This window comes from Anabrus simplex, chromosome 8 (genome assembly GCF_040414725.1).
Source record: "Anabrus simplex isolate iqAnaSimp1 chromosome 8, ASM4041472v1, whole genome shotgun sequence".
In the NCBI taxonomy this organism is placed as follows: domain Eukaryota; kingdom Metazoa; phylum Arthropoda; class Insecta; order Orthoptera; family Tettigoniidae; genus Anabrus; species Anabrus simplex.
In genome coordinates, this window is record NC_090272.1 from 104,937,500 (window position 1) to 104,964,838 (window position 27,339).

Sequence of the window (27,339 nt, forward strand, 5' to 3'; positions counted from 1 at the left end):
CCACGACATTTGAAAAGTGGTACAGGGGCTGGAACGGGGTCCACTCAGCCTCGGGAGGTCAACTGAGTAGAGGAGGGTTCGATTCCCTCCTCAGCCATCCTGGAAGTGGTTTTCCTTGGTTTCCCACTTCTCCTCCAGGCAAATGCCGGGATGGTATCTAACTTAAGGCCACAGCCGCTTCCTTCCCTCTTCCTTGTCTATCCCTTCCAATCTTCCCATCCCCCCGCAAGGTCCCTGTTCAGCATAGCAGGTGAGGCCGCCTGGGCGAGGTACTGGTCATCCTGCCCATTTGTACTCCCCGACCCAGAGTCTGAAGCTCCAGGACACTGCCCTTGAGGCGGTAGAGGTGGGATCCCTCGCCGAGTCCGAGGGAAAAACCGACCCTGGAGGGTAAACAGATTAGGAACGAACGATATGTGTAGTTGATTCAGACTCCCTCAAAGCTGGGGATTGGCATCACACGTTAATTTAGATCCAAATTTACGGCCGGATGTCCTTCATGTGGTGCATGTATCCACTATTGGGTTTTAGTGTTTTAGTCTCTGAGTCAGAAGAATTAACCATACACAACTAAAATTCCCAGCCTGTGAGAATCGAACACGGAGATCCTCTTAAAACTCGAACAAATAAATAAATGTAACTGTGAAGGCAGTAAAGTGGAACTTCACTTTTAAGGACAGATCCTAAATAATTCCACGGAACACCTTGCAATGCACACTAGTTTCTAATAATTCAATAGTAAATTAATTGATTATCTCCTTTTTTAACCTAGCGTACAATGGTTCAACGTAGAAAATGATAACTTGGGTTATTTTTCCTTTGATTCTCTCAAACACCACACGCAGCTGTTAACTAACACAATCCTTGACTATGATTCAGTTGATTATACCATCAATATTCTGACTGCAAGGCCCCCTTTCTCTAACTATGCATTGTATTGTTGCAGCTTTCTCAGTTGAGTCTAATGTTATCTTGAATATATCTTGCCTTTTCTGTGGAAAGACGTATACACCAGGTTTAGACTCACCTGATGCTTTTGTTTTACAGAATCGACTTCCACCAGTTAGCGACGCCTGGCAACCTGGCGAATTCAGCGGTATTGAGGATGTTGGAAGAGGAAGAACGGCAGCGGGGCGGCGAGGCCAAAGGTGAGTGTCACTCACTCACTCACACACACACACACACACACACACACACACACACACACACACACACACACACACACACACACACACACACACACACACACACACATGAGAGAGAGAGACCGTTTGGATGTAAGAATGAATACATGTCATATTGTTTTCATTGTGACAGCATAGTAACAAACATTATCTCCATTTTTACATTACAGAGGACGCCCTCTTAACCGGCCTGTTCGGGGCCGGATCTGTGGTCTGATAACGAAGTGGTCGGTTAAACCGGTAGTGTTAATATAACGGACCCATCTAGCAATTTATAGTATTAAACTTTAATTGAAAAAATCACTATGTTTTAAACAATATCGTATCCTTAATGTACACTTGATATGTATGAATACTTCACCGCAAATGTCTAGCGCTTTGACGCCATGCCATTTCCTTTTTCTTCCAGCGTCCAAACCATTCATACAATTTTGCTTCACGTCGCACCGATAGACAGGTCTTATGGCGATGATGGGATAGGAAAGGCCTAGGAGTGGGAAGGAAGCGGCCGTTGCCTTAATTAAGATACAGTCCCAGCATTTACCTCGTGCGAAAAGTGGAAACCCCGGAAAATCATCTTCAGGGCTGCCGACAGTGGGGTTCGAACCCACTATCTCCTCCCGGATGCAAGCTCACAGCTGCGCGCCCCTAACCACACGACCAACTTGCCCGGAGCCAAGCCATTCGTTGATGGCTTTGTATTTAATATTATTTCCAATTATTTTATGAAACATTATAATCTTTTCCTTCAGTATCGGTGCAGTAACTGGATTTACTTTACGATGCGCTTGGAGAAACCATAGCAATAAAGCACCATTGATGATTTCGCTTGTCGGCTTCTTTAAAGCGTGTCTGGTAGAAATTACGAGGTTTGGGGCATAAGTCATGGCAACTAATTTTTCCGCCCCAATACGGGCTCAACCAGACGACTGGAAATATACAGATGGCAGCGGGGAACGTAAGGTGTTGTGGAATGTATGAATAACGCCGAGTAGACTTACCAGGTGCAGGATATAACGCGAGGAATCTGCCAGCATGTAATCCTTGTGCTACATCATGTTTCTCTCAGAGAGTACATTCATCTTCACGACAAATCCTCGACGTAGTCCACTACATTATCCACAACACGTTGCCAACGATCCGGGAGACATCGGACACCAGTCGCCTCACTATGTGCTAATTTTGCAATCTCTTGTTTCACAGCGCTGACATGTCCTATCGTGTCCCAAACCATCTCCCACGCAAGGGTTTTTTTTCACTTTGGAGATGAGATCAAAATCCCACAGAGACAGGTCCGGTGAGTATGGCAGGTGTTCCAGAACTTCCCAACCGCAGCCTCTGTGCCATTCTGTGGATGGTTAATTTTTCAATGCCTGTTTCGGCTTGTAACTCAAAATGTGTCATATTCTGTCCACGTAGATGCACTGTGTAATTACTGCACATGATACTTCAGTCTGAATACTAACAGGTCTCCCGGACCGACGCACGTCGTTGCTTGTTTCACGTCCGTGATGAAATGCTGTTGCCGTATCGCAACGGTTCGGTACGGAAGGGCATTATTCCCCACAAGCTCTCTGTGAGATTATTTACCATTGTGACCTCGGCGAACGCCCAGTTTCATGTACGCACGTTGTTCTTGTCTCGTCACATCTATTCTGCACGTAGTCTGACTCACTACTACAATCCCATCGCCCTGTGCGTGATACTTGTCCAATGCACCGCCATCTCGTATTGTGTCCATATACTATAAGTATCATGCTTTCCAGGACATATGACCATTGAGTGGTAGCATCGTGCAAATTTTAGGGACAAAAATAGTTGCAATGACTTATGCCCCAATCCTCGTATAGTAATTTTATTTTTTTTTATTTTTTTCTGAATCCACCTGAGTGCAATAGTTCTGCAGAGATTTATCGATTGCGCCGCCAGTACTTCGCCGTACTTTTCCCGACTCCTAATTCATTACAAATCAACTGCATAGATTCACCCTTATCTAGGCATGATTTTGTGTATGGTACTGCCGGGTTGAGTAGCTCAGACGGCAGAACGCCTGAGCCCAACTTGGCAGGTTCGATTCTGGCTTAGTTCGGTGGTATTTGAAGGTGCTCAAATACGTCAGCTTCGTGTCCTGCGAAACAAAATTCCGGCAAATTGGCGTCTCCAAAAACCGTAAAACTAGATTGTTGGACCTAAAATCTATAATATTATTATTCTTATTCACCCTTATCTACATGTTCTAATTCACTAAATAACTGATGGATTGTTAAACCAGTCCATTTTCGTTTCCCGCCACTCATTTCACTACCATTAGAAATTCTGTAGCACGCCTGCTTACTGCACTGAATAAATCAGCAAATTGATTAAAATACTAACGGGGCTGTATTAGGACGCAGTCACGAAGACTCTAAGCGTAGAATATGTCTACGTATCTACTGTAGCAGTCGGTTGTCAAATAAAAATAATTTACTGCTAGAGACGAATTTAATTTCACCTATTATTATACTTACATTTTACTGTTGGAAGTATTTCGAACTAGACAAATCACATTCAGAAATTCTTACGATCTAGGCGCGTCACAATAAGTACTGTATCAAAGGGATGTCAATTGTCGACATGCAGAACAAGTAAAAATAAAATCCGGGTTACCTACAAGGTAACATCTCGTTGCTCCTTGCTGCAAAGTCCTTTACATGTTCAAAATGTTACTATTACAGTGCTGTTCCTTTATCCGTCTAGTACAACTTCCTATTTTTACTGTAATTTACATATAATCTTGTCTCAATTGGCCGAAAAATACTGGCTGCCAATCTTCTTTACGAGAGTGCTAACTGTTGAATATTTTGAACCTCGCTGAAGACATTTTTAGACAGCGAAACCGTTAGCAAGTGATCAGTAACGGTTACGCGAAAAAAAAAAAGAGAGAAAAAAAAAGCATTTTTTTTTTCCTAATGGCTTAACATCGTACTAACACATCGAAGATTTTCGGCGACCCAAGGATGGAAAAGGACTAGGATAAAGAAGGTAGCTCACAGCTACCAACCCCTAAACACGCTCTTACCATTTTTGTACTAGTTTCTTTACGTCACATCGACACAGATAGGTCTTATGGCGATGATGGGATAGGAAAAGGCTGGGAGTGGGAAAGAAGCGGCCGTGGCCTTATTAAGGTACAGCCCCAGCATTTGTTTGGTGTGAAAATGGGAAACCACGGATAACCATCATCAGGGCTGCCGATAGTGGGGTTCGAACCCACTATCTCTCGGATTCAAGCTCATAGCTTCGCATTCCTAACAGCACGGGCAAGTCACTCGGTTAAAAAATTACATTGAGTATTTTTATCATACCTTTTCCTTGAACAATTTTGTTTTCCAAACTCTAAGTGAAATGGAAAATCCGTTGTTACGTTTAGCATCAACACGATCTTTCAACGAACCCGATGTTTGTATATTTTCGATGTTAACTAACACTTCCTCTGGTAACTTCCTATTCTGTACAGGCAGTTCCGTGCGAAAACAAGCACCGTTTACAATTTTGCATCTTCCTCTTTCTCCTCTTCCTCCACCTCATCATCGTGATCGGAAGGAAGTCTCACATTTCTATTTTACGGTGATTGGATAAAGGAATCATGCTTCAGAACTTTAAGTAACCTGGGAACGTGTGCTTTAACACCAAAGAGCTAGAATTCTTTCTAGCTCGTTGTTTTAACACCATGGCCGCCATGTTGTTTCGAAGGGCAGACAGACTGGCGTCATCTCGGGTTCAAATACATACCGTACATAGTAGTTTTAACCCTAAATATGGTCTTTTAAACGAGGAAAGACCAAGAATATACCTGGTAGCTGGCCGGAAAGAGAGGCACAAAATATATTTTATAGGGTTTTTAATAGGTCCTTGGAAAATCGGGTTTTTGATAAGAGCTATCTTTAAGACAGTCTTCACTGTATTTTACCATTTTCACTATCTTCACAAAGGAAAAAGGTTTTCTATGATGCACGTAAATTACGTAAAAAAATTGGTAAACTATAAATAAAAATCTGGAAAAAAAACTTGAAAATTAAAAGAAAACTCATTTTTGTGGTGGTTGTTGTTCATGTACAACAGGAAAAACGCTTGTACATGTTTACAAACTGCCCTGTTCACATCATCATTAGGCTACGCATAGGCTATATCACGATTCTCGTGCATAGGTATCACTGTCATGTTGTCCGACTCGTTGGCTGAACGGTCAGCGTACTGGCCTTCGGTTCAGAGGGTCCCGGGTTTGATTCCCGGCAGGGTCGGGGATTTTAACCTTAATTGGTTAATTCCAATGGCACGGGGGCTGGGTGTATGTGTTGTCTTCATCATCATTTCATCGCCATCACGACGCGCAGGTCACCTACGGGTGTCAAATAGAAAGACCTGCACCTGGCGAGTCGAACCCGTCCTGGGATATTCCGGCACTAAAAGCCATACGATATTTCATTACTGTCATGTTTTATAGCATTTAAAGTCAATATATTAATCATGACAAAGTAGACTAATAGGCTATTTTCAGTGTTGGGAGGAAAATCAACAAATCAAAAAACGTAATTGTCATGTTGCTGCTCTGACAAACATGCATCACCATAGTAAATCGTTACTCTTCGATGAATTTCTATTGGCTTCACACTTTTACTACTCAAGAACCGAATAAAAGACCGCTGTTCGTGCATGTATGAAGTGCTCTGGTACATGGACAGTGTTTGCTTCTTGCTTTGCTTGTTTGGATGCTGCTGCCGCCTATCGGATATTCAATAAAGCTTTTGTAACAGTACCAACAGTACGCAAAAAGTCTCGCATAGAGCAGGGAACACAGGAGGATCTAGACGGCGGTGAACAGTACCGCCAACGGACAAAAATCGTTGCGCAGCATTTCCAGTTTTTATTACACTATTAAAGTTTTCATTTGACTCGTCCTTGTAATTGTAGGTACTCACACCACTACCAACTTAACGACAGGTTATTAGCACAGTCATTGAGTAACACACTCTACAAACTGCTTGAATTGAATTGTACCGACGGCCAAGTTGGGGTCAGAAGGCCAGCGCCTTAACCGTCTGAGCCACTCAGCCCGGCCCCAAAACTAAACTTACAAGGGAACTATTGAGGTTGGCCCTGCGATTTCACTGGAATTTGGGAGAACGATCAATTATACATACATACATACATACATACATACATACATACATACATACATACCTTATCATTATAGACTGTTACGCCTTTCAACGTTCAGTCTGCAAGCCATTGTGAATTTACTAAACGTCGCCACAATCCTCGATTTGCAACTAGTGTTGTGGCCTCATTTAGTTCTATACCTCTTATCTTTAAATCGTTAGAAACAGAGTCTAACCATCGTCGTCTTGGCCTCCCTCTACTTCTCCTACCCTCCATAACAAAGTCAATTATTCTCCTCCGTAACCTACCCTCCTCCATTCGCCTCACATGACCCCAACACCGAAGCTGGTTTATGCGTACAGCTTCATCCATTGAGTTTATTCCTAATTTAGCCTTTATCTCCACATTTCGAGTACCCTCCTGGTACTGTTCCCACCTACTTGTACCAAAAATCATTCTCGCTACTTTCATGTTTGTTACTTCTAACTTATGAATAAGATATCCAGAGTCCACCCAGCTTTCGCTTCCGTAAAGCAAAGTTGGTCTGAAAACAGACCCATGTAAAGATAGTTTCTTCCGCGAGCTGACTTCCTTCTTACAGAATACTGTTGATCGCAACTGCGAGCTCACCGCATTAGCTTCACTACCCTTTGATTCAATCTCACTTACTATATTACCATCCTGGGAGAACACACAATCTAAATACTTGAAATTATCTACATGTTACAGCTTTGTATCAACAATGTGACATTCAATTCTGTTTAATTTCTTACCTACTGACATGAATTTAGTCTTCGAGAGGCTAATGTTCATACCATACTCATTGCACCTATTTTCAAGTTCCAAGATATTAGACTGCAGGCTTTCGGCACAATCTGCCATTAGGACCAAGTCGTCAGCAAAGGCCAGACTGCTTACTACATTTCCACCTAACTGAATCTCTCCCTGCCAATTTATACCTTTCAGCAGATGAAAATGAAATGAAATGTCGTATGGCTTTTAGTGCAGGGATATCCCAGGACGGGTTCGGCCCGCCAGCTGCAGGTCTTTCTATTTGACGCCCGCATGCGACGTGCGCGTCGTGTTGAGGATGAAATGACGATGAAGACAACACATACTGTACACCCAGCCCCGTGCCATTGGAATTAACCAATTAAGGTTAAATTCCCCACCCGGCCGGGAATCGAACCCGGGACCCTCTGAACCGAAGGCCAGTACGCTGACCGTTCAGCCAACGAGTCGGACTTTCAGCAGATGATCCATGTAAACTACGAACAGCAAAGGTGAAAGATTACAGCCTTGTCTAAACCCTGTAAGTACCCTGAACCAAGAGCTCAATCTACCATCAATTTTCACTGAAGCCCAATTGTCAACATAAATGCCTTTGATTGATTTTAATACTCTACCTTTAATTCCATAGTCCCCCAGTATAGCGAACATCTTTTCCCTCGGTACCCTGTCATTTGCTTTTTCTAAATCTACGAAACATAAACATAACTGCCTATTCCTCTCCTAGCATTTTTCAATTACCTGGCGCATACTGAAAATCTGATCCTGACAGCCTCTCTGTGGTCTGAAACCACACTAGTTTTCATCCAACTTCCTCTCAACGACTGATCGCACCCTCCCTTCCAAGATGTCAGTGAAAACTTTGCCTGGTATACTAATCAATGAGATACCTCGATAGTTGTTGCAATCCTTCCTTTTCCCTTGCTTATAGATAGGTGGAATTACGGCTTTTGTCCGATCTGAAGGTACCTTACCAATACTCCATGCTAATCTTACTACTCTTTGAAGCCATTTTATCCCTGCCTTCCCACTATATTTCACGATTTCACGTCTAATTTCATCTATTCCTGCTGCTTTATGACAATGGAGTTTATTTACCATCCTTTCCACTTACCCAAGGGTAATTTCATCATTTTCCTCCTCCCCATAAGCTTGGCTGTTTGCAACACCACCAGGATGATTTCCTTTTACATTGAGAAGATGTTCAAAATATTCCCTCCACCTCTCCAGTGATTCTCTGAGATCTATTATGAGTTCGCCTGAATTACTTAAAACACTGTTCATTTCCTTTTTCCCTCACTTCCTAAGATTCTTTATTACTGTCCAGAAATGTTTCCCTGCTGCTTGACATAGCCTTTCCAGGTTATTACCAAAATCTTCCCACGACTTCTTTTTGAATCAACAACTATTTGTTTCGCTCTGTTTCTTTCATCTACGTACAAATCCCTGTCTGCCTTGGCCCTCGTTTGGAGCCATTTCTGATAACCCTTCTTTTTACGTTTACAAGCTGCTCTCACTTCATCATTCCACCAAGATGTTCGCCTTTTCCCATCTTTACACACAGTTGTTCCTAGGCATTCCCTTGCTGTTTCTACCACAGCATCCCAGTATGTCACCCATTCACTTTCTATATCCTGAACCTGCTTACTGTCTATTGTTCGAAACTTCTCACTAATCATATCCATGTACTTCTGTCTAATTTCCTCGTCCTGGAGATTTTCTACCCTTATTCGTTTGCAGACAGATTTCACTTTCTCTACCCTAGGTCTAGAGATATTTAGTTCACTACAGATCAGATAGTGGTCTGTATCATCGAAAAATCCCCGGAAAACTCGTACATTCCTAACGGATTTCCTGAATTCGAAGTCTGTTAATATATAGTCTATTATGGATCTGGTACCGCTAGCCTCCCATGTGTACCGGTGAATAGCCTTATGCTTGAAGAATGTATTCGTAACAGCTAAACCCATACTAGCACAGAAGTCCAGCAAACGTTTCCCATTCCCATTACTTTCCATATCTTCCCCACATTTACCAATCACCCTTTCGTATCCTTCAGTTCTATTCCCAACTCTCGCATTGAAATCGCCCATTAGCACTATTCTATCCTTGCTGTTGACCCTGACCACGATGTCACTCAATGCTTCATAAAACTTGTCAACTTCATCCTCATCTGCACCCTCACATGGTGAATACACGGAGACAATTCTAGTCCTAATTCCTCCAACTGACAAATCTACCCACATCATTCGCTCATTTACGTGCCTAACAGAAACTATGTTGCGTGCAATGGTATTCCTGACAAAGAGCCCTACCCCAGACTCTGCCCTCCCCTTTCTAACACCCGTCAAGTACACTTTATAATCTTCTATCTCTTCCTCGTTATTCCCCCTTACACGAATATCACTTACTCCTAGCATGTCCAGATGCATGCTCTTGACTGACTCAGCCAGTTCTACTTTGTTTCTTCCGTAAGCCCTATTAATATTGATAGCTCCCCATCGAATTCCATTTCGTTCGCCAAGTTGTTTCCAAGGAGTCCCTCGCCTGTCAAATGGGAGTGGTACTCCGTTACTCCCATAGGTCCGAGGCTTGCTTAAAAATGTTCTGAGCTCGGTAAATTCATGAAGCAGGATGCTACCCTACTTGCACATAGTCCAAGTGAGGATCTCTCCTCTAACGGGTTATGGACCACCGGTGAATTGTATAGTCCTAGCCGCCTGAGCACAAGGAGGGCCATGACTCAGAGTATGTTCGAGATGCCCACTCCCATTCCATAGCATCTGGTATCCCGACTCTCAGGACCACTTACTAGGCCATTCAGGCGTTGCCCATAGTTCACGAACTAGGACGTGACTACAGTAACCCACACCATGAACCATACGATCAATTAACATATCCTAAATTTCATGGTGGTAATCATTTTGCCATCAAAAATCGTCAGTGTTATAATTAATTGCTGAAAAATAGCTGGGCGGCTCGGAACAGTTTTCTGATAATAACGTAGCATGACCTTACGTACGCACTGTAAATGAAATGAAATGGCGTATGGTTTTTAGTGCCGGGAGTGTCCGAGGACATGTTCGGGTCGCCAGGTGCAGGTGTTTTGATTTGACGCCCGTAGTACGCATTGTAGATATATATATGTTACGGGAAATGCGGTTTTGATAACACGAACGAAATTTCACGGTCTACAAAACTATGTTTTTTTTTTTTAGAATTTGCTTTACGTCGCAGGGACACAGAGAGGTCTTATGGCGGGAATGGGATAGGAAAGGGCTAGGAGTGGAAAGGAAGCGGCCGTGGCCAGCATTTACCTTGTGTGAAGATGGGAAACCACGGAAAACCATCTTCAGGGCTGCCGACAGTGGGGTTTGAACCCACCATCTCCCGGATGCAAGCTCACAGCTGCGCGCCCATAACCGCACGGCCAACTCGCCCGGTATAAGGCTATTTTACTAACGCGTACGGTATATGCATATTTCAAAATATTAGGGTTTTAATACTTCTGTATCTTCGTCATCTGTACACAGGACCATTCAAAAGGTTGCGCAGGATCCCATAGAGGGTTCGAAACAAAAAAAAAAAAAAAAAAAAAAACAACAACTTTCGAACAGGAACGAATAGTCCAGGACCGAACCCTGAAACAGGACTTGCCGTTGTTAAAAGGAACTGAACGTTGCTGTGTCGGGTTGAGGGCGCATGTTTTGACCTAGAATGCGACTGCATGATAGATATTGTCAAAATAAAGTATCTATACTCCGTACGGCTCTACTTCTAAATTGACGTTTTAGCAGATTTTGGCTCTGTCTGGTGGTTATGCGCTGAAGCATAGACATCCAACCAATCCCAAGCTGCCATTCATATCGATTTATATCGGCAGAGCACGATCTCGAAACTTAGTTGCCAACTCTAATATTTACATTCACCTCGTGGTTAACCTATCTCGCTCAGCGGGTTTGGTATTCGGTACGGTTCGCGATCTTTTGCATTTTCCTTCAATATTTAGTGTCTTTTTCATATTGTTGGAGGGTTCCAGTGACTCTGATATCTGTAGAATGTTCCCTTTGTAGGCCATAACCTCCTTTCTGTGCCAGCCATTAGGCGTTAATGATGTGTTATTTCCTCATTCTCTTTTATTGTTAATAATATATTCTCTTATAGTGCCAGATATTGTTAGAAAGTGTAGTTCTTGTGAATTTGTTTTCAATCCATATTCATTCGTTTTTCTGAGTACTGTATTACAATTTAAAAGGGCTGTTTACCGCGGTCATATTGCATCAGCTGTTCTCGCAGGCGTAGCGCGCTGGCAACAGAGGGAAGGCGATGCTCATCTGTTTTGCGAAACTTCAATTTAGAAGTAAGGCCGTGCGGAGTATAGTTTGTATGCGTTTGAAATTTTATTGTTGACATTATATTTCATAATTGTTAGCAAATGTATAGTCGTGGTACAATGGACCTGTGATATGAGAAGTAATATACATTATTGTAAGATATCGAAGCTGGTCCCCGCCTTCACTTCGAGATGCTCCCGATAGCCTTTGGACTTCTGACAAGCCTCTCGAATGTGTCGGAACATTTTGCCATTTTCCCCACATTTTCGCAGAACTATTTTTCCTTAATGTTCACTACTGGATTTTATTTTCCCCGTATACTTGTATAACTCACTGAAACTAATCAAACTGCATCTCACACGACGCGCTACCACGCAGGAGTCCAGAGCTACCCTAATTGTTAGCCGTGCTACATGACAATACACCTCAAAATGGCGGCTTTGATGCTGGACCCGAAGATGTCATAGCGAGGTTACACTAGTTTTGCAACGTACAATGATCTTTCATCTGACCACTGTTGTCACACGTGAAGTCTAAAAATTGCTTTCACTTACATCTATCCTATCCGACCTCTCTTAGGCAACTCTCGTTCTTTTCCGACTCGAAGGGTATTAGAGCATTCGAGACCTAGAGAGGCTTTCATTGTTACGCTTTTCGTGGCCCTCGTCGTTCTTTGGCCGATATTCCTTTTTCTCGAAGGTTCGGATCCCTTCCATTTTCTCTCTCTGATTAGTGTTATATAGAGGATGGTTATGCCTTTGCTGGCGAGATGTGGTGTTTACACACCCGATTGGTCTTAATCATCTGGGGTGCCTAGTTTAAATAGCTTACCCGGTAACTGGGAAGGCATCATTTGAACAAGTGCCATGGCGTGTTTATTGTGCAGGAATTGGTATTACAACTACTTGTATTGAATTCTGGGAGTGAAGCCATATTTTAGTCATTTCAGTCAATAGCAGTAGCTGAGGCCCCTGCTGGCGAGATGTAGTGTTTACACTGCACTATGTCTTCTGGCAATTTGTTACTTTCATTGACCTGTCTCAGTCTCATCCTTGGCTTTGACAATATGAAAGTGACCGAGGTATGAGCGATGCTAGTAATAACATTCCTTATGCAGCCAGATCCTGTTAAGAATGGTGTGAAAATATCGCTCATAGGGTGCATGCATTTCAGTGGGCTTGGCAGGCTGATATGCAGTAGGAACTACTGGCTCGGCGAGGAAAACAACGGGAAACTACCTCACTCCTCGTTTCCCTTGTACGCCTCTTCAGTGAAGCCTAGGCTCTCTGTTGATAGCTTTCAGTGGAACTGTGGAGGATCAAACCAGCCTTCGGGCTGAATACCCAACATACACATACAGCAGTAGCTGTTGACGCGAATGATATGGGAAATGTCGTACGATTTATGATATTTTGTTATAAAGGTAAATATATTTCTAAGGGTGGGTTGTTAATATACATCACACTCTCCTACAAGTAATACAAGTAACTTATCTTTCAAAATAATGTAGGCTACTTTAATCTGCGGTGCACAGAAGCAATAATGTTAACTTGCCGTTCATGAAGGCCTTGGCCACTAAGTGGAGCGAAGAACGCAGCAGCCCTTTAGGGCCTTGGTCTGCCAAGACGAGTGCTGCCCAGGACATGGCCTGCAGATACTAGAGGCCACGTGATCAATGTGACGCCATCCTCAGCTGTGTACATGTATATGAGTCATTCTTCACTTGATGCATGTCCCACTTACTGACAGATAAATTCGTTCCTCATTACTGTATGATCGTTCTGTATATAACAGCGGTCACATTTTGATATAGACAAATAGAGGCACTTCTTTCCTTAATTATGTATTGATGTGACATGCTATCTACTTAGTTTAAGAAGCCAAAATAGTTTAATTTGTTAAAGTAGGCACCCTTAAACGTTCTATTCCTTTCTTTTAGGAACATTGAGAAGGGGCTAAAGAAGCCATGAGTTGAAGTTGAAAATGTAGTGCATACCTGCCAACTTTTAGAAACCAAAAATAGGAAGATATTTTAATTCTTGGATTTCATCACATATATTCCACCTCGGCCTACGTGAAAAAAGGTCAGGATAAAAGGCATACTTATCTACAGTTACAATGCAAATTAACCATTAAATTTAAAATCTTAAACTAAGAAAACATAAAAATAGTTACAAGAAAATGTACCTAATCACTCTCATTTATGACATTTACATACGAATAATATTTGTCACACCGTCACACGCAACAAAATACATAATACCGTATTTTCTCGCATAATTAACGCACTTTTTTGACGAAAAATACAGGCGAAAACTTCGGATGCGATTCAAGGAATTCGGATATTTAGAAATTATTTACAATTCATTTACATTTAAAAGATACATCAAATATAATCCAAACACAATTGGTTCAACCCATTTGCAGTTATCGTCATTTGGCGTAAAATTCCGGCGTGAGATTTTTTCTGAAAAGTCAAATAGGGTACATCCGATAAGTTAGACACGTGGACTTGAAGTACGGTACCGACACTGGAAAATATTCTTCCCAATACGAGCTGACAATACGACCTGAATGACATACCGGAAAAAAAAACCTGTCCAACACGAGAAGGGCCGGGCATCGAAGGAGGGACCCTGCTACATTACTCCAAACCGTTCGTATTCAATCTTGTACGAGTGACGTGTCCATCCACCCTTTTTCTTGAATACGAACGTGGATCACTCGCGGAAATTTTGCTTTAGGCATTGTTTTTCGTTTTAGAACAAAGTAAGGTGCATGCTTTCTGCCATCAGCTTTTACAGCAAGCATTGCAGTACATCGTCGTTTTTTTTTTTTTTTTTTTTTGCTTCCGGTAGCGCGTGCGATAACACTGTATGTTCCTTTCTTATCGACTGTTCGACTTCGTGGTATATGGAAACTGATTGGCGTCTGACCTGCGATTCCTATAAGGAAGATAGGATATTCCTTCACTTTACGCTTTTCAATCACAAAGCGCTGAAAATGGTTGACATCATTCGTCACTTTTTGGCATAATGTTGTTCTTCGTCGAAGAGAAAGTCCATTTCTCTTCATAAAATTAATTCAGCCTCGGCTAACCTTTAAATATGAGACAATGATTCCACGTGCCGCGGCTATTTCTCATTCTTTAAAATGCGGCATTTTGTGAGAAACGGCTTATCCAACATTGCGTAACAAAATCATATAGTTAAGCAGATAATCCTCTACTTGCGGAAACATGCCGCTTTTTGGTCCGCGAAATGCTTTGTGAGACTTGTTGGCCGCTTGAAGTGCACTTCTGTTACCGCGGTAGCGCATGTTTCATTTGGACACTGAAAACTTGCTGCCCGCTGCTCTATTCCCGTATATTTCGGCGTAACTGATCACCGCAAGTTCGTATGATGCAGTACTGTACCAGTTTCTTAGCGTACTGTGGACTGACAAACAATTTTGAGATCACATAATGTCCCGTACGCGAAACACTCGTAAAACTAGTGCAGTGGGATTTCCTGCCGGCTAATACAGCACGTTGCCCTGTATGTGGAATGCCCGCTTTCGCAATAGGAAGCCTGCTACCTGAGTAGTTGGCGGCATCTTTATTTCGAAACGCATCCGGTGCTGAGTGATGGATCTTCGAAGTTGTGGGTTCGTCAAATTCCACTTTGGACCCAAAAATATTGGGATGTGTAAATTATGCAAGGGCGTCGATTACGGTACACGAGAAAATACGGTAGTTTCCTTTAATATCCGGTAAAATGTACAGAAATTTATAGGCATCTCTTAACACTTGGAGATAACGTTTGTCATATTTTTTGGCCATAACGAGAAAAGAAAATACCAGAAACTGTCATAGAAATGCAGGGAACAACTCCGACGAAACTACGCACAGAAACGATGTTAACAGCGCGCGAACAACACAATAACAAACTCATTGTTTCGTCCCGATTAACTGAGTCGTTAGCGCGCACTAGCCTCTTGCTTGCGGGACGATTGAAGCGCACACGCAGCTGTGGTGAGCGGGAAAAACGATACACGAAGGCGAAATAAAGCATCAAATACGCTTGAAAATTAGGTTTCGGAAATTACACAAGCACATAAGAATTTATCCTTTATTCTAGGGGAAGAGTATTGGCCGTACTAGAGGTTATATTAGTCAAAAATCGGAAGAAGTAAAAATTAATCGGAAAATCGGAAGACGAGTTAAAAACCGGAAAGTTTCCGGGTAAATCGGAAGGGTTGGCAGGTATGGTAGTGTTATTAGTTTGAAAACCAATCTCTTTTAGAGAGAAGCAAGCACCTCCGAGCCCCGACAACGTTTGCATAACAATTTAGAGTACGGCCCTTAAGAACACCTAATGCTCATGCGACTCTCCCTAAAGTGCCACAGTGTAGACTATAGCTTATTACAATCAGTTACAGCATGGGTGTTCGCTTCTTGATCATAAGTAAAGATAGAAGTCTGAATTCAGAGGTGTGTTCAGCGGTAAGTTTAACGAATAAAATAACCATTAATGTATTTTCATGTGACTCTTCGTACCGTTCTCTGGTAGAAATATGAATGCCTCCATTTTAACTAGAATGGCTGAGTGACTTAACTCACCTGGCTTTTGGCCCATCCCGTGCATTGGCTTACCCAACCTGTTATCAATGTTGGGTTTGTTGTTATTATTCGAAATAGACATAGAAGCGAGAGAGGGGTTTGTTTTCCACCGTAAATAAGCTGCTTCTTTTTCTTCTTCCTGTCCCTTTTTCCCAGTTAACTGAGGTCAGCACTTGATGTGAATCAGGCCCCGTATTAGAGCCAGATAATCATACGTAGTAAAAATCCCCGGCCCAGTCGGGAATCGAACCCTTTGCCCTATGAACCGAACGTCGTTTGGCCAAGGAGCCAGAGCATCGTAAGATGACTAAATAGATGAAAATGAAAATCCACACCCTGTTTACAAATTATAATTTTGTCTGTACCATTCATACTTTCGCATCATACTTCGTTTTCAATTCGTATTAGTTAGGCCTATACAAAAGTCGAAAGGAGGTTCAGCTCAATTTTTGTTTGTTTGTTTGTTTGTTGGTTGGTTGTTTACAACATCACGGAAATAGCGTTAAACACATATTTTCAATACTCGATATTTAAGTTCAGGGATGCCGGGGTGTACATTAGGCTGTACATTATTTGATTCGTATACAGTGGCGTAGAATATCAATGGGGTCAAAACTTGACATGTCAAATTTCTGTATCGAACATAGGACGTATGTTAGTATGGACGTTTTGTATTGTTTTGGGGTGTACTATTAATTTTAACTCCACGTCCCACTTAGCCTATTTCCCACTTTTTTTTGGAACACCGTGTGTAGAACCTCTCTGTTCTTGTCCTCCTTACAGTGAAATTCTAACTCCAGGAATCGTCAATTATGTCTCTCTTCTTACGCCAGGAGAATTCTGGGTTATCTAAAGCCATTCATTTAGACCCGTCATCACCGTAATCCTTGCGAATGTTCGATGTTGTATTCTTTTAGCTGGTGACTAAGATATTACGTGGATCGCTCTTTGGAAATATTACACAGTGACACTTTAAAGCCTGCTGGCACTTTTACGAGTCTATTTTCAATTTCCTTTACAAATACTTGCTTAATTTAGATGACGTTCATCGATAACTAAACAAAATCTTGTATCACAATTCCTCCCTTTACAGAACACTCTGTCTTGCTGAATGTAGTAGTTTCTTATGTTAAGTTCCAACTAAATTATTTAGTAAATGTGTGATTGCAATCTCCCTTCTGAAGTGATGTTACACTAACATAGCACAGCTAACTGAGCCAATTTCACTGTGCGTATTTCAGTGATAAACAAAATACCTCGCCAGAGCGCATGTTGTTGTGTGGATAACATTCTCAGCACAGGATGTCTCGTACCTATTACTAGCGTTACTCACTCTGAAGAGTGATCAGCTGTTGGATCCGTGCTTCAATACGGAATTCTACATTGTATCCATAATTCTAGATGAAGTCGTGTACACGTTGTGAATCAGATTTTATTAAATTGCATAATAACATAGGTATTTAAAAATTACATTTTAGACGCCTTCCCCTTGAACTACCATTTCGTCCAGCATGAATAAAGTTACTTACAGCCTCTGATGTTGTGCTCTCTTTATTCCCCGACTTTACATATCGATTTTCATTACATTCTGTTCACCTATTTTATCGTTGCTTGACATTGATATGGACTTGGCAACAAAAATCGAAATTCACGAATATTTCTGTTATCATAGCCGGTACATTAAAAATGTATAAGACATAAATGATCGAAAATTTAATTTATCGATAAGACCACTAATAACATAAATATTTGAGAAATGAACGTTAGCCTGAATAAAATTATTTATAGCCTAGATTGTAATGCCTCATTCCTCGACTTTACATAGCATTTTTCTCGTGATGCCCGTACAGACAGACAAGACTGTTACTTTATATATGTGGATGACATCCGGAACCCAAGATCGAGGCTTCAAACCCAGCACATGTATTCGGATTTTTGAAACGCGGAGAAAGATTCATTCAGTATTCCACGTCGCATGATGTCAGCATGTAAAAGATCTCTAGTAAAAGATTTGGTGTTTACCCAAGAAAGTCACCCAGTGTGAGCTCCGCTTTCTCTGCTATCTGGTGGAGTAAAATGGAACGTCGAAATAGACGCGCAAACAACAAAAATAGCGTCAGGTTAAACTACCAGTGCACAATAACTGAGGCATTATTATTATTATTATTATTATTATTATTATTATTATTATTATTATTATTATTATTATTATTATTATTATCGGCGTTCCATTTCAAACACACGGCCATGAAGATCAACATACAAGTTCCCCATATCATCTCTAATGGACACACCCTTAAAAATCTACAACTACATTATAATGTAGTCGAGTACACCACAGTGTTGTCAGTGATTGGAGACAGTTCAAATCCATACGATCTCTTTGTACAAAAATACCTTTCTAGCCACGATGTTGATAAAAAGCACAGGCAATCAACTGTTCTTGAACAGGCAGTTAGCTGCTGAGACATCAGTAATCACTCTAACGAGGTAATCTGTTTACCATTGATAGAAAGTGCAGCGAAGTCAGTGTACTTAACTTTGTTGTACTATTAAGATTCTATTTTGATAATTATGTAGGTATCTTGTGATATTATTTTTGTTATATAACATGTGCATGAATTTCTGTTTCCAGTAGTAGATCGAATTACAGTCCACAACATAGTGATAAATGTATTTTATATGATATCAGTTACGTGTAGTTGTAAATAACGATATATGGATTTGTTCTAATGTATATAACAAAACTGTAAAAGAAAAGTGATATGCTGTGTGCTTGGCCGATTTAAGACGCATGTTTCTTGGGTTGAAGGCTAAATATCTCGAGAGACTTTTACAGGCTAGAATTGCACACGAAATTCACTGAAAAACTGAAATATCTTAAGCCAATTTTTTCTTCCTTGAATACCACTCAGCAAACATGCTGAGGTCAAAAATACTACCTATCGTAACAAAATTACTTTACACCAAACTTAAAACAAGTAACTGTATTTCAACTGCCTTATTTTTATTTCTGGCGTACTCTTGCACTGATTTAAAACACATTATTAGAACCTTCAAATTACAAAATATAAAAATCAAATTCGACTTATAAGTGTAACATGCTAGCGAGATAAGGGTCATTAAAAGGAAATATAAGAAATAAGAAGTTTACAATAGTAGTAAGCCTGTTTTCGACAGTCAAAATTACTACCTATAAAGTAAATTGAAAATTCTGAATGGTCTATCAATATATCTTATGCATAAGATGAGTAAAAGCAAAACAGTGGCTAGACAGAAGAGAGAAGAAAAGAGTTCAGAGAAAGAACGCAAAGGTTTTGGGCTGCAAAAAAAGGCTTCCAGAAATGCCTTATAGTTACTTGACGTGGTCTCTAATGGTCCTAAAGGAAAAAATAATCGTATGAATAAAAGTTACATTTTACAGATTTTCTACAGCATTCGAATGGAATCAAAACAGGTATTGCAGTAATTCCTTACAAACCATATTGAGCGACTATGGATCTGCATACTTTTGAGAAAGATGCATACAACTGCCCAAAACACCGGAGTGGGGAGATTATTCCAACTTTAAAGTTTATTCTAGTGACTTATTAAATGTGACAGAGAGGACTAAATTTAGAGGAAATTGCCTCTATTTAAGAACTAATTGTTATACACGGATTCACAGATGAAAAATCTATTCTTGAAAAACTGAAGCTGAGTCCGTTTCAATTTCTGCATGAACAATATTTATGTCTAGCTTCCGTAGGGTTAATCTCGTTCCACTACACATCGGCTTTATTAAACTTCATTATCATCATCGCCCACTATCATTACATCATATATGATATAGGCATATATGTTATATATTACGATAATATTTTAAACTTGTGTGTTTGACAGACTGAAAAAAAACCTTCACTTTACTTTCAATTATTCCCAAGTAAAACAATAATGATAAATCTAAAGTAAATACTGCCTAATTTTATACAGGGTGTTTCAAAATTAGCTAAATACTGTACATTCTGATCGTAAGGTTCATTTAGATTCTGTTCAAATCTTTCCATTTTTTCTGAAATGTCAACAACATACCAGCTTGACAAAATGAGTCTTATTTTCTTGATAATAAGTGACATGAGCTATTAAAAAACTAGCAAACACAAATTGTATTTTTCTTCGTAAAATGTGAAGTTTTCGTATGTTTAAAAATATTAAGATCGAGTGACGCAGTAGTTCCTGAGATAAGGGGGACATACACTGGAAATGCCAAATGCTAGAAACTCAGACCAATGTAATTTAAGAAGAAAACTCATGCAAGCAAACCCTGAATTATAAATCAAGTATCCAATTCTAGACACCCATACTTGTTAAGGCAACATTGCCAACGTAAAGAATAAAATTTACTGCTCAACTCCATATAAATTACAGCGGTCTATATCAGATGGTTTAGGAAATACAGACTTCACTAGAAACATGTCAAAGCTATAGTAATATTAAGTAAAGATAAAAGAGTCATGATTCATGAAAGAAGTTCAAAACAGGCAATAAACCAACTTAATCAAGAATTTCATGAATTATTTTGAGGGATTAAAATCTATAATATCAATGTTCTTTTGGTTAGTTATATTTAGTCCTCCAACTCGCTTTAAGCTGTGACTGACTAAAGCACAAAGGACTCAGCTATTTAGAGAGAGACGGTAGGATATTTAACGAATGCGTATCTAAAATACTGAGTAATGTAAAAGGTTGCGCAGAAACTAATTGTAGCCCATATCGGGGTCGAAATGCAACAACTTTTGAACAGGACAAAACCCTGCGTCAGGGCAAGCCTGGGAATGTCAGGAACGACACAATGGACAATTTCTTTTATTTATTTTTCCAAATGCTCCCTACATTTCTAAACAGTGCACAAACGACTACCAATTCATTGATTGCCAATTCTGGTACTTTTAGGAACAGAAATGTTCCTTCTTTCTAAACCAGATGGTTATGCGCAATTCTCTCTATCAGGGTAGATTCTATCAAAAATGTGCCGATGATATAACTTACAATGTTCCAAATTAAATTTGAAGTCACTTAATTCGATTCTTAAAATTAAAATCGATCGTCAGTAAAATATGAGCAGTAAGAACCACTTCCGTGTAGTTGTTACGTGAAACTCAAATAAATATATACACACATACACAGAGACAGAAATACCAGGCTGAGTGACTCAGACGACAAAGCGCTAATCTTCTGAGCCCAAGTTCGTGGGTTTGATCCCAGCCCAGTCCGATGATATTTGAAGGTCTCAAATACGCCAGCCTCATGTCGGTACATTTACCGACATTTGAAAGAAATTGCGTGGGGCAAAATTCCGGCACTTCACCATCTCCTAAATTCGTAAAAGTTGTTAGTGGAACGTAAATCCGATGATAATAATAATAAAGTATTTAAGTCCTTTCGATTTCTACATATAGTTAAGAGAAGGACACTGGACTGTTGGAATTTTGTCGTAAAGAGGGGTTCTCTAACCTCTTGATAAATCTACAGCTAAAGGGTACGTAAAACGATGTTAGAAGCCTGCCACAATTAAATAATGCAATGCCAGATTCAGCTGGTGCGCTACAACACGTTTCATAATTTATAAGGACCAAGAGGGATCACCAGTATGACATCCTTAATGCATCTTCACAGTAAGTGATGTAGGTCGTGATCGCGCATTTTTCAAACACGCCACATAAATATAGATCTTGCTTCATAGCACTCGGGAAAAAGGCCCTGTAGTGTTATGAATACTCTCATAGCCTTAACAGAAAACAAAGAGCGAGAGATGAAAAAAGAAAAAAGGAAAAAATATTAGATAGTATTGTAGATGTTTCACCCAAGAAATTGACTCTTCAATACGGCCAAGTTAGTTTTCCCCTTTTTTAACTATTGTTTTTCTGTTGTGAAATGTTTTGGTTCAGACGACGATAAGCCCAGGAGAAAGTTGCAACGCTTTGCGTGGCCGCCAAAACGCCACGATGGTATGGACGACGAGTTCAGATATAAGCGTCTTTACTTCTCAACATTCCCTATGCCTGCTAATCCAGGTAAAAGAGGAGCAGAAGAGAAAAGAAACCACATGAAAACATAAAAAATCTCAGAAGCAGGTTGTGCGATTTGCGCATGCGTGGAAATGTGACATACCCCCACTCCCTATCCAGTGAGTCTGCAATATGGGTTACCCCTTCCAATCTTGTTATAAAAAGTATCGCAGGGAATTTTGTTCCAAGAACGTTGCGAATTTTGGAGTGGTTCCATTATTAGCTGTTTGTCAGTGCCTGTGCGTCGTAGAAGTAACTAGTGTCTACACCAGAGCAGCAGAACTACAAGTCAGCAGGGTCGGTAAATTTTAGATTATTTAATAACGCCATTTAAAACAATGTTTATTCATAGTGAATATGTCTACTATACTTGAGAAAATAGTTATAATAACTCACTTGTTTCAAACGCAACGATTAGCAAGCTGTGTTTACACAGATTTCTAGAACTTTAGTTATTTTCCTATGCCATAGATACTTTTGAAGGTAGATGGTACATTTTCCTTAACGGGCTACTTAAATATTTGTCTTAGCAAGTTATGATAAATAATGAGTATTTTGCATGTGTGTGCTGAAGAATGCAGGGCTTTAAGATCCAGCGCATGTACTTAACCTTTCTTTTCGATCCTTTGAAACAAACCAGGTAACTCCATGAAAGTGAAGGAATTGTACGAAGTTTTATTTTTACAAAAAATACTCGTAAAGATGTGGAACATGAACCAGAAATTCGGACCGAACAGTTTTAAAAAGTCACACAAATTTCCCTTCAATGCAGAGATTTTCTTTTACTTCCCAATAAGTTAAAATTAGTATTTTAAACTATAGGCTTAGTGATTTGTCCTTTGACCATCTAAATTATTTTGATAGAGACTTTTCATTACTAAGCACATACTTGAGAGTCATGCAAAGCCTGTACTAAATACTGAGATAAACATCAATGTTGCTCTTGATAAGAATGTTGTAATATGCTGCATGTTAAGAACTCCTTAGGGTACTGTAGGCTGCTGTAAGGGTTATCTAATTTTATTAAAGATCGTAATTCACTGAGATCAAATGAAATTTAATTGGATGAATTCACCTCCAGTGTGATATTATCCATGAGAATGTCGGTCCTATTTCACTTAACACAATGGAAGTGCAGTGAGTGTGTGTTACCCATAATATCCATAATATTCATTCGCACCACGAACATGTAACAGACGTGGAAAAAACAACTCTTCTGGAAACCTCGCATGGTCTGCCAGCATTTTGTGTGAATTCTCGTTTTCATTTTTTTTTTTTTTTTGCTTTTTGTGACTTTTAGTGACAGTTGTAAGAATAGTTTTTCACTTCTGGAGATCGGTAAGATTTTTGAACTTTTGAATATTTTCGTCTGCTCTGCAATAATGAATATATTTGAATACCTCTTATTACGTAACTGAATTGCATTTGCTTATATAACATCTAAAACAAAATTTTAAAACATAGGAAAGACTGAAACGAGATAATTTTTAGAAAGTTCTTTCTTAATAAATATTATTACGTTCAATTAATTGGAAAACAACATAATTATTTTAATATTAGAGAGTTACATATTGATACACTTTCTTTCAATTCTTTAAAAAAACCAGCTATTTTATTAATATCTTGATAAGTTCTTTCTTTTCATGCATCTAAAGCAAAAGCAAACATGCCCTAATCTGTTCTGTTTAAATGTCAATGATTATGCACTGAGTCATCAAATGATTGGTTACTGTAATATTGTATTTAATCTTGTACTGAAGAGAGATACTGTACATGATATTACCATGTAAAGTTTTACCTTAAATGGAGTCTCTGTGTGTCCCATATGAGACACGGAAGATTCCCAGGCCGTTCACTATTAGTGATAATATAGTATATAATCACCCAATAATTTGTGGACACTGTATTTTGATACAAATTATTTTTTGAATATTTGTGTTGATGAATATTTAATTTTCACGACTGCATTGCTCTTGAAATTAACTTCCAATGTATTAGATCGTGTTCAGTACATATAGACGTTAAGTACATAAACAATATGATCTAGATCACCGTCGCTCAATCAACGCGAAATCAGAAGGCTGTCGGTTCGGATCCCACTAGGGTCCATTTGGCCATGTTTGTTCTGTACTTAACATCTCTTCGATATATAATGTATGTATTGGACACGGCGTTATATGTTGAAAGTTTATTTCGAATGTTTGTGTTGTCTGTTTATTTATTGTTCTTTTTTCTTTCTTTCTTTCTTTCTTTCTTTCTTTCTTTTCATTCCTTTTTTGTACAAAACTTCATTTTAAGCTTTGACGGGTAGTTATTGTATTGTAATGAACATGCAATACTCGTAATTGCACTTCAGAAACATAACTTCTAGAATTAATTAACAATTAAAGCCCTCTCCTCATGCTATTCTAGACCTAATCAAATCTCAATAGCATTGACAAGAAAGCCAATGTCATTATAATAATGGGAATGTCATTATAATAATGTTGCAACAAAGATTTTGATACTCATCTATGACAAGCAATGCATAGTTGCAAACTAACATGATTTCTAGGAGAAGTCATTGGCTAGGTGAAGAAGACTGCTATTTAAACAACAAAGCTTGTTACTATCGAAAGGCATGCACAATATTTAAGGCATTTATTTCCTTAACAAGTATATATGTACAGTCACTCAAAAAGTTCCTCGCAGATACACTTTTTTAAAAAATTTGAACGTATAGATATAATTTTTGTTGTGGGTATCCATAGCTTTATATCTACATGGAAGGTGAATCATATTTTGATAAAAATTAATATTAAGTACGATAAAATATTAAATGCGAGGGACATAAAATACCATGCACTCATTTTTTGAGCGACTGTACGTTTATATTAGCTGGTTAATAAAGCTAAGCATATCTGTATCAACCATAAGGACCTGTCGAGGAGATTAAGGGGAAATTTTCCATTATTCATAACCTCGAAACTAATTGGGTTAAGGAAATAACCATGTACTTATTTGTCTAGTAGGCTGCGCTAACCTAAGAACGTGCGTGTCACCGAAATTGGCAGTCTTATTTCTAAATTGCTATGATGGGAAATGTAACCAACATTATTCTGCGTGAACTGATTCCACCTTTATCATTTCGGCTCTGCAACTCTCACTTATTAACGTGAAATAAACGTATCTTCAATCAATTTGCAGGGTGTTATATTGGAGATTGTGTGAAGAATTATATATTACTTTGTCCACATCACTGTAAAAACCGATTAGAAGCCAGACAAAAAAAAGCTATGAGATCGTATATAAAACTGAATTTGTCGTAAATTACGGATACTCAATACAAGAACTGTCTGCGGAAAATTTGATTATTAAAAGAAGACGAACAAAGTTTCTTTTAATACACTAAATAGGCCTATGTTACTTGGTGTTATGTTTACTAGGAGCAATGACTTCAGTTCATTCACTTTCTCCTAATCAAACTCAAACAATAGAGAGTAATCTATTAACGAGCAACGTCGCATGCCAATTGGTACTATAAATACCGTACTTCGATCCACTCCGGTCATCGGTCTTCCCCTTAATTAAAGGCAGGAAGGTAAATAAGGATTACTGCCCTTCTCACCCGACACTTGGCTTCTGTCTGGGACGAAAACTATTTCTAGATGCTAGCTCACATCTTTCAAGGTGAAAATTCTGCGCGCTATCTCAGTCGGCATCCTACAATTATAACATTGCTGACGACTCACTCCGACTTCACACGAAACAATTTTGAATTTATAAAGATGGGCCTTATACGATTTCCCTTTACATAATATTGGTTGTTTCTCCACCTGAATGTCAACACAAAATTGAAAAGATGTCGTTTGGACATAACAACCTAGAACAGCGTAACGAAAATAAGACCGTGTCCCAAGTCACTGTGTACCTAGATAATGCTACATGCATGGTAGTAGAGGTTGTTTGAATATTTTTTCCGCATCACTACAGAAACCGTTTACGAACCAGAAACATAAAGCTGATGAAATCGCACAGAAAACTAAATTTGCCGTAAATTACGGATACGCAATACAAAATAACGGTCTACAAAATACTTGGTTTTAAAATAAGATAAGCAATTTTATCACAATATAGGCCCTAGGTCTATATTACTTGATTTTATGTTTGCTAAATCGTCTGTCTATTACCTAGGAAGGAAGAAATCCGAAGGGAAAGTGAAACAAGTCACACTCGGTGACGGATGTTCATTAACACTTACGGCAAATACGAAATATAATTTTGTACAGTAACGGGCTACGAAATTATAAGTTAAGAGAATAGCATATTTATCTCCAACAAAAAAATCATAGACCAAATAAGCCTAAATATAATTTCTTTCAGATCTTCTTGTGACAAGGTTTCAAAATCAGAAATTATGTCATTTACTGCCAGTCATAATCGATCAGAAAAATGTTTGTCCGTCATTCGTGATCTACATATGATTTTCACTATTTCATTGTTCAAAATAATCATTCACAAACGTAGCCCTAAGTTGAACGAACACGACTTCAACAGAACATTTGAATGAACGAAGTTTATCTGATGGAACATCGAGATTCTCAATATTAAAACAGGTTTTTTCCAGCGAATGTGTGGATTTTTCCTTAGCATCTGTACGTACGTAGCTTAGTGCAATGTTTTTCCAAGGCCCTTCAGATCGCTTGTCTGTTAGCTTGTTCCTTTCCTCCCGTGCGTTATTTTAAAAACATTCCTGCGCTGTCACTAACACGATTATAATATAACTGAGGTCGAATGAACAATATATTTTGATAAGGATTATCTGACTGGTTTCAAATACGGCTTCTAATTTTAAGTTTCTCAAACATTTATTAACTTTTCTCTTACTGTAAACTACGCTTCTTGAGCATTACGTTTTGTATGTACATCGTTGGGCAAAGATTTCAAAATATCAACACCTGTCAAGTCCTTACATCTATCTTTCATCGTAACATCACATTGTAATTCTGTAAGCTGAAACTGAACATCTATCCTCACCACTCTGCTGAAAAAAAAGATGCAGAAAAAATTCGTGCCACGAACGTCGTAAAGCATGAAATATGTGTTCACAAAATTCACCTCCAAGAATATTTAGTATCTGAAGAAATGCGTCCTCCCATCCTACTTTCGTTTCGTGACATAGTTTCGAGAAACACATTGCGGTATACCACTAGCAGTTCATCAAACACTAAATGGAAACGAGGGCGACTGCGGGCCGGGGATAAGGG

At 39.4% G+C, this 27,339-nt stretch overlaps 1 protein-coding gene across 5 annotated transcripts in view; it reads left to right on the top strand.

Annotated features, from left to right (window-relative positions):
• LOC136878863 (uncharacterized) overlaps positions 1-27,339 on the top strand; it is a 273,704-nt gene that overhangs the window by 215,396 nt on the left and 30,969 nt on the right. For 2 of the 5 annotated variants that reach the window (XM_067152412.2, XM_067152413.2), the window contains 2 exons: positions 1,048-1,148; positions 21,974-22,099. In XM_067152412.2, the coding sequence (XP_067008513.2) occupies positions 1,048-1,148; positions 21,974-22,099 (227 nt within the window). Of the gene's footprint in view, positions 1-1,047; positions 1,149-21,973; positions 22,100-22,245; positions 22,391-27,339 lie in introns of those variants that run through there. The other 3 variants (XM_067152414.2, XM_067152415.2, XR_010860857.2) reach the window with 2 other exon arrangements.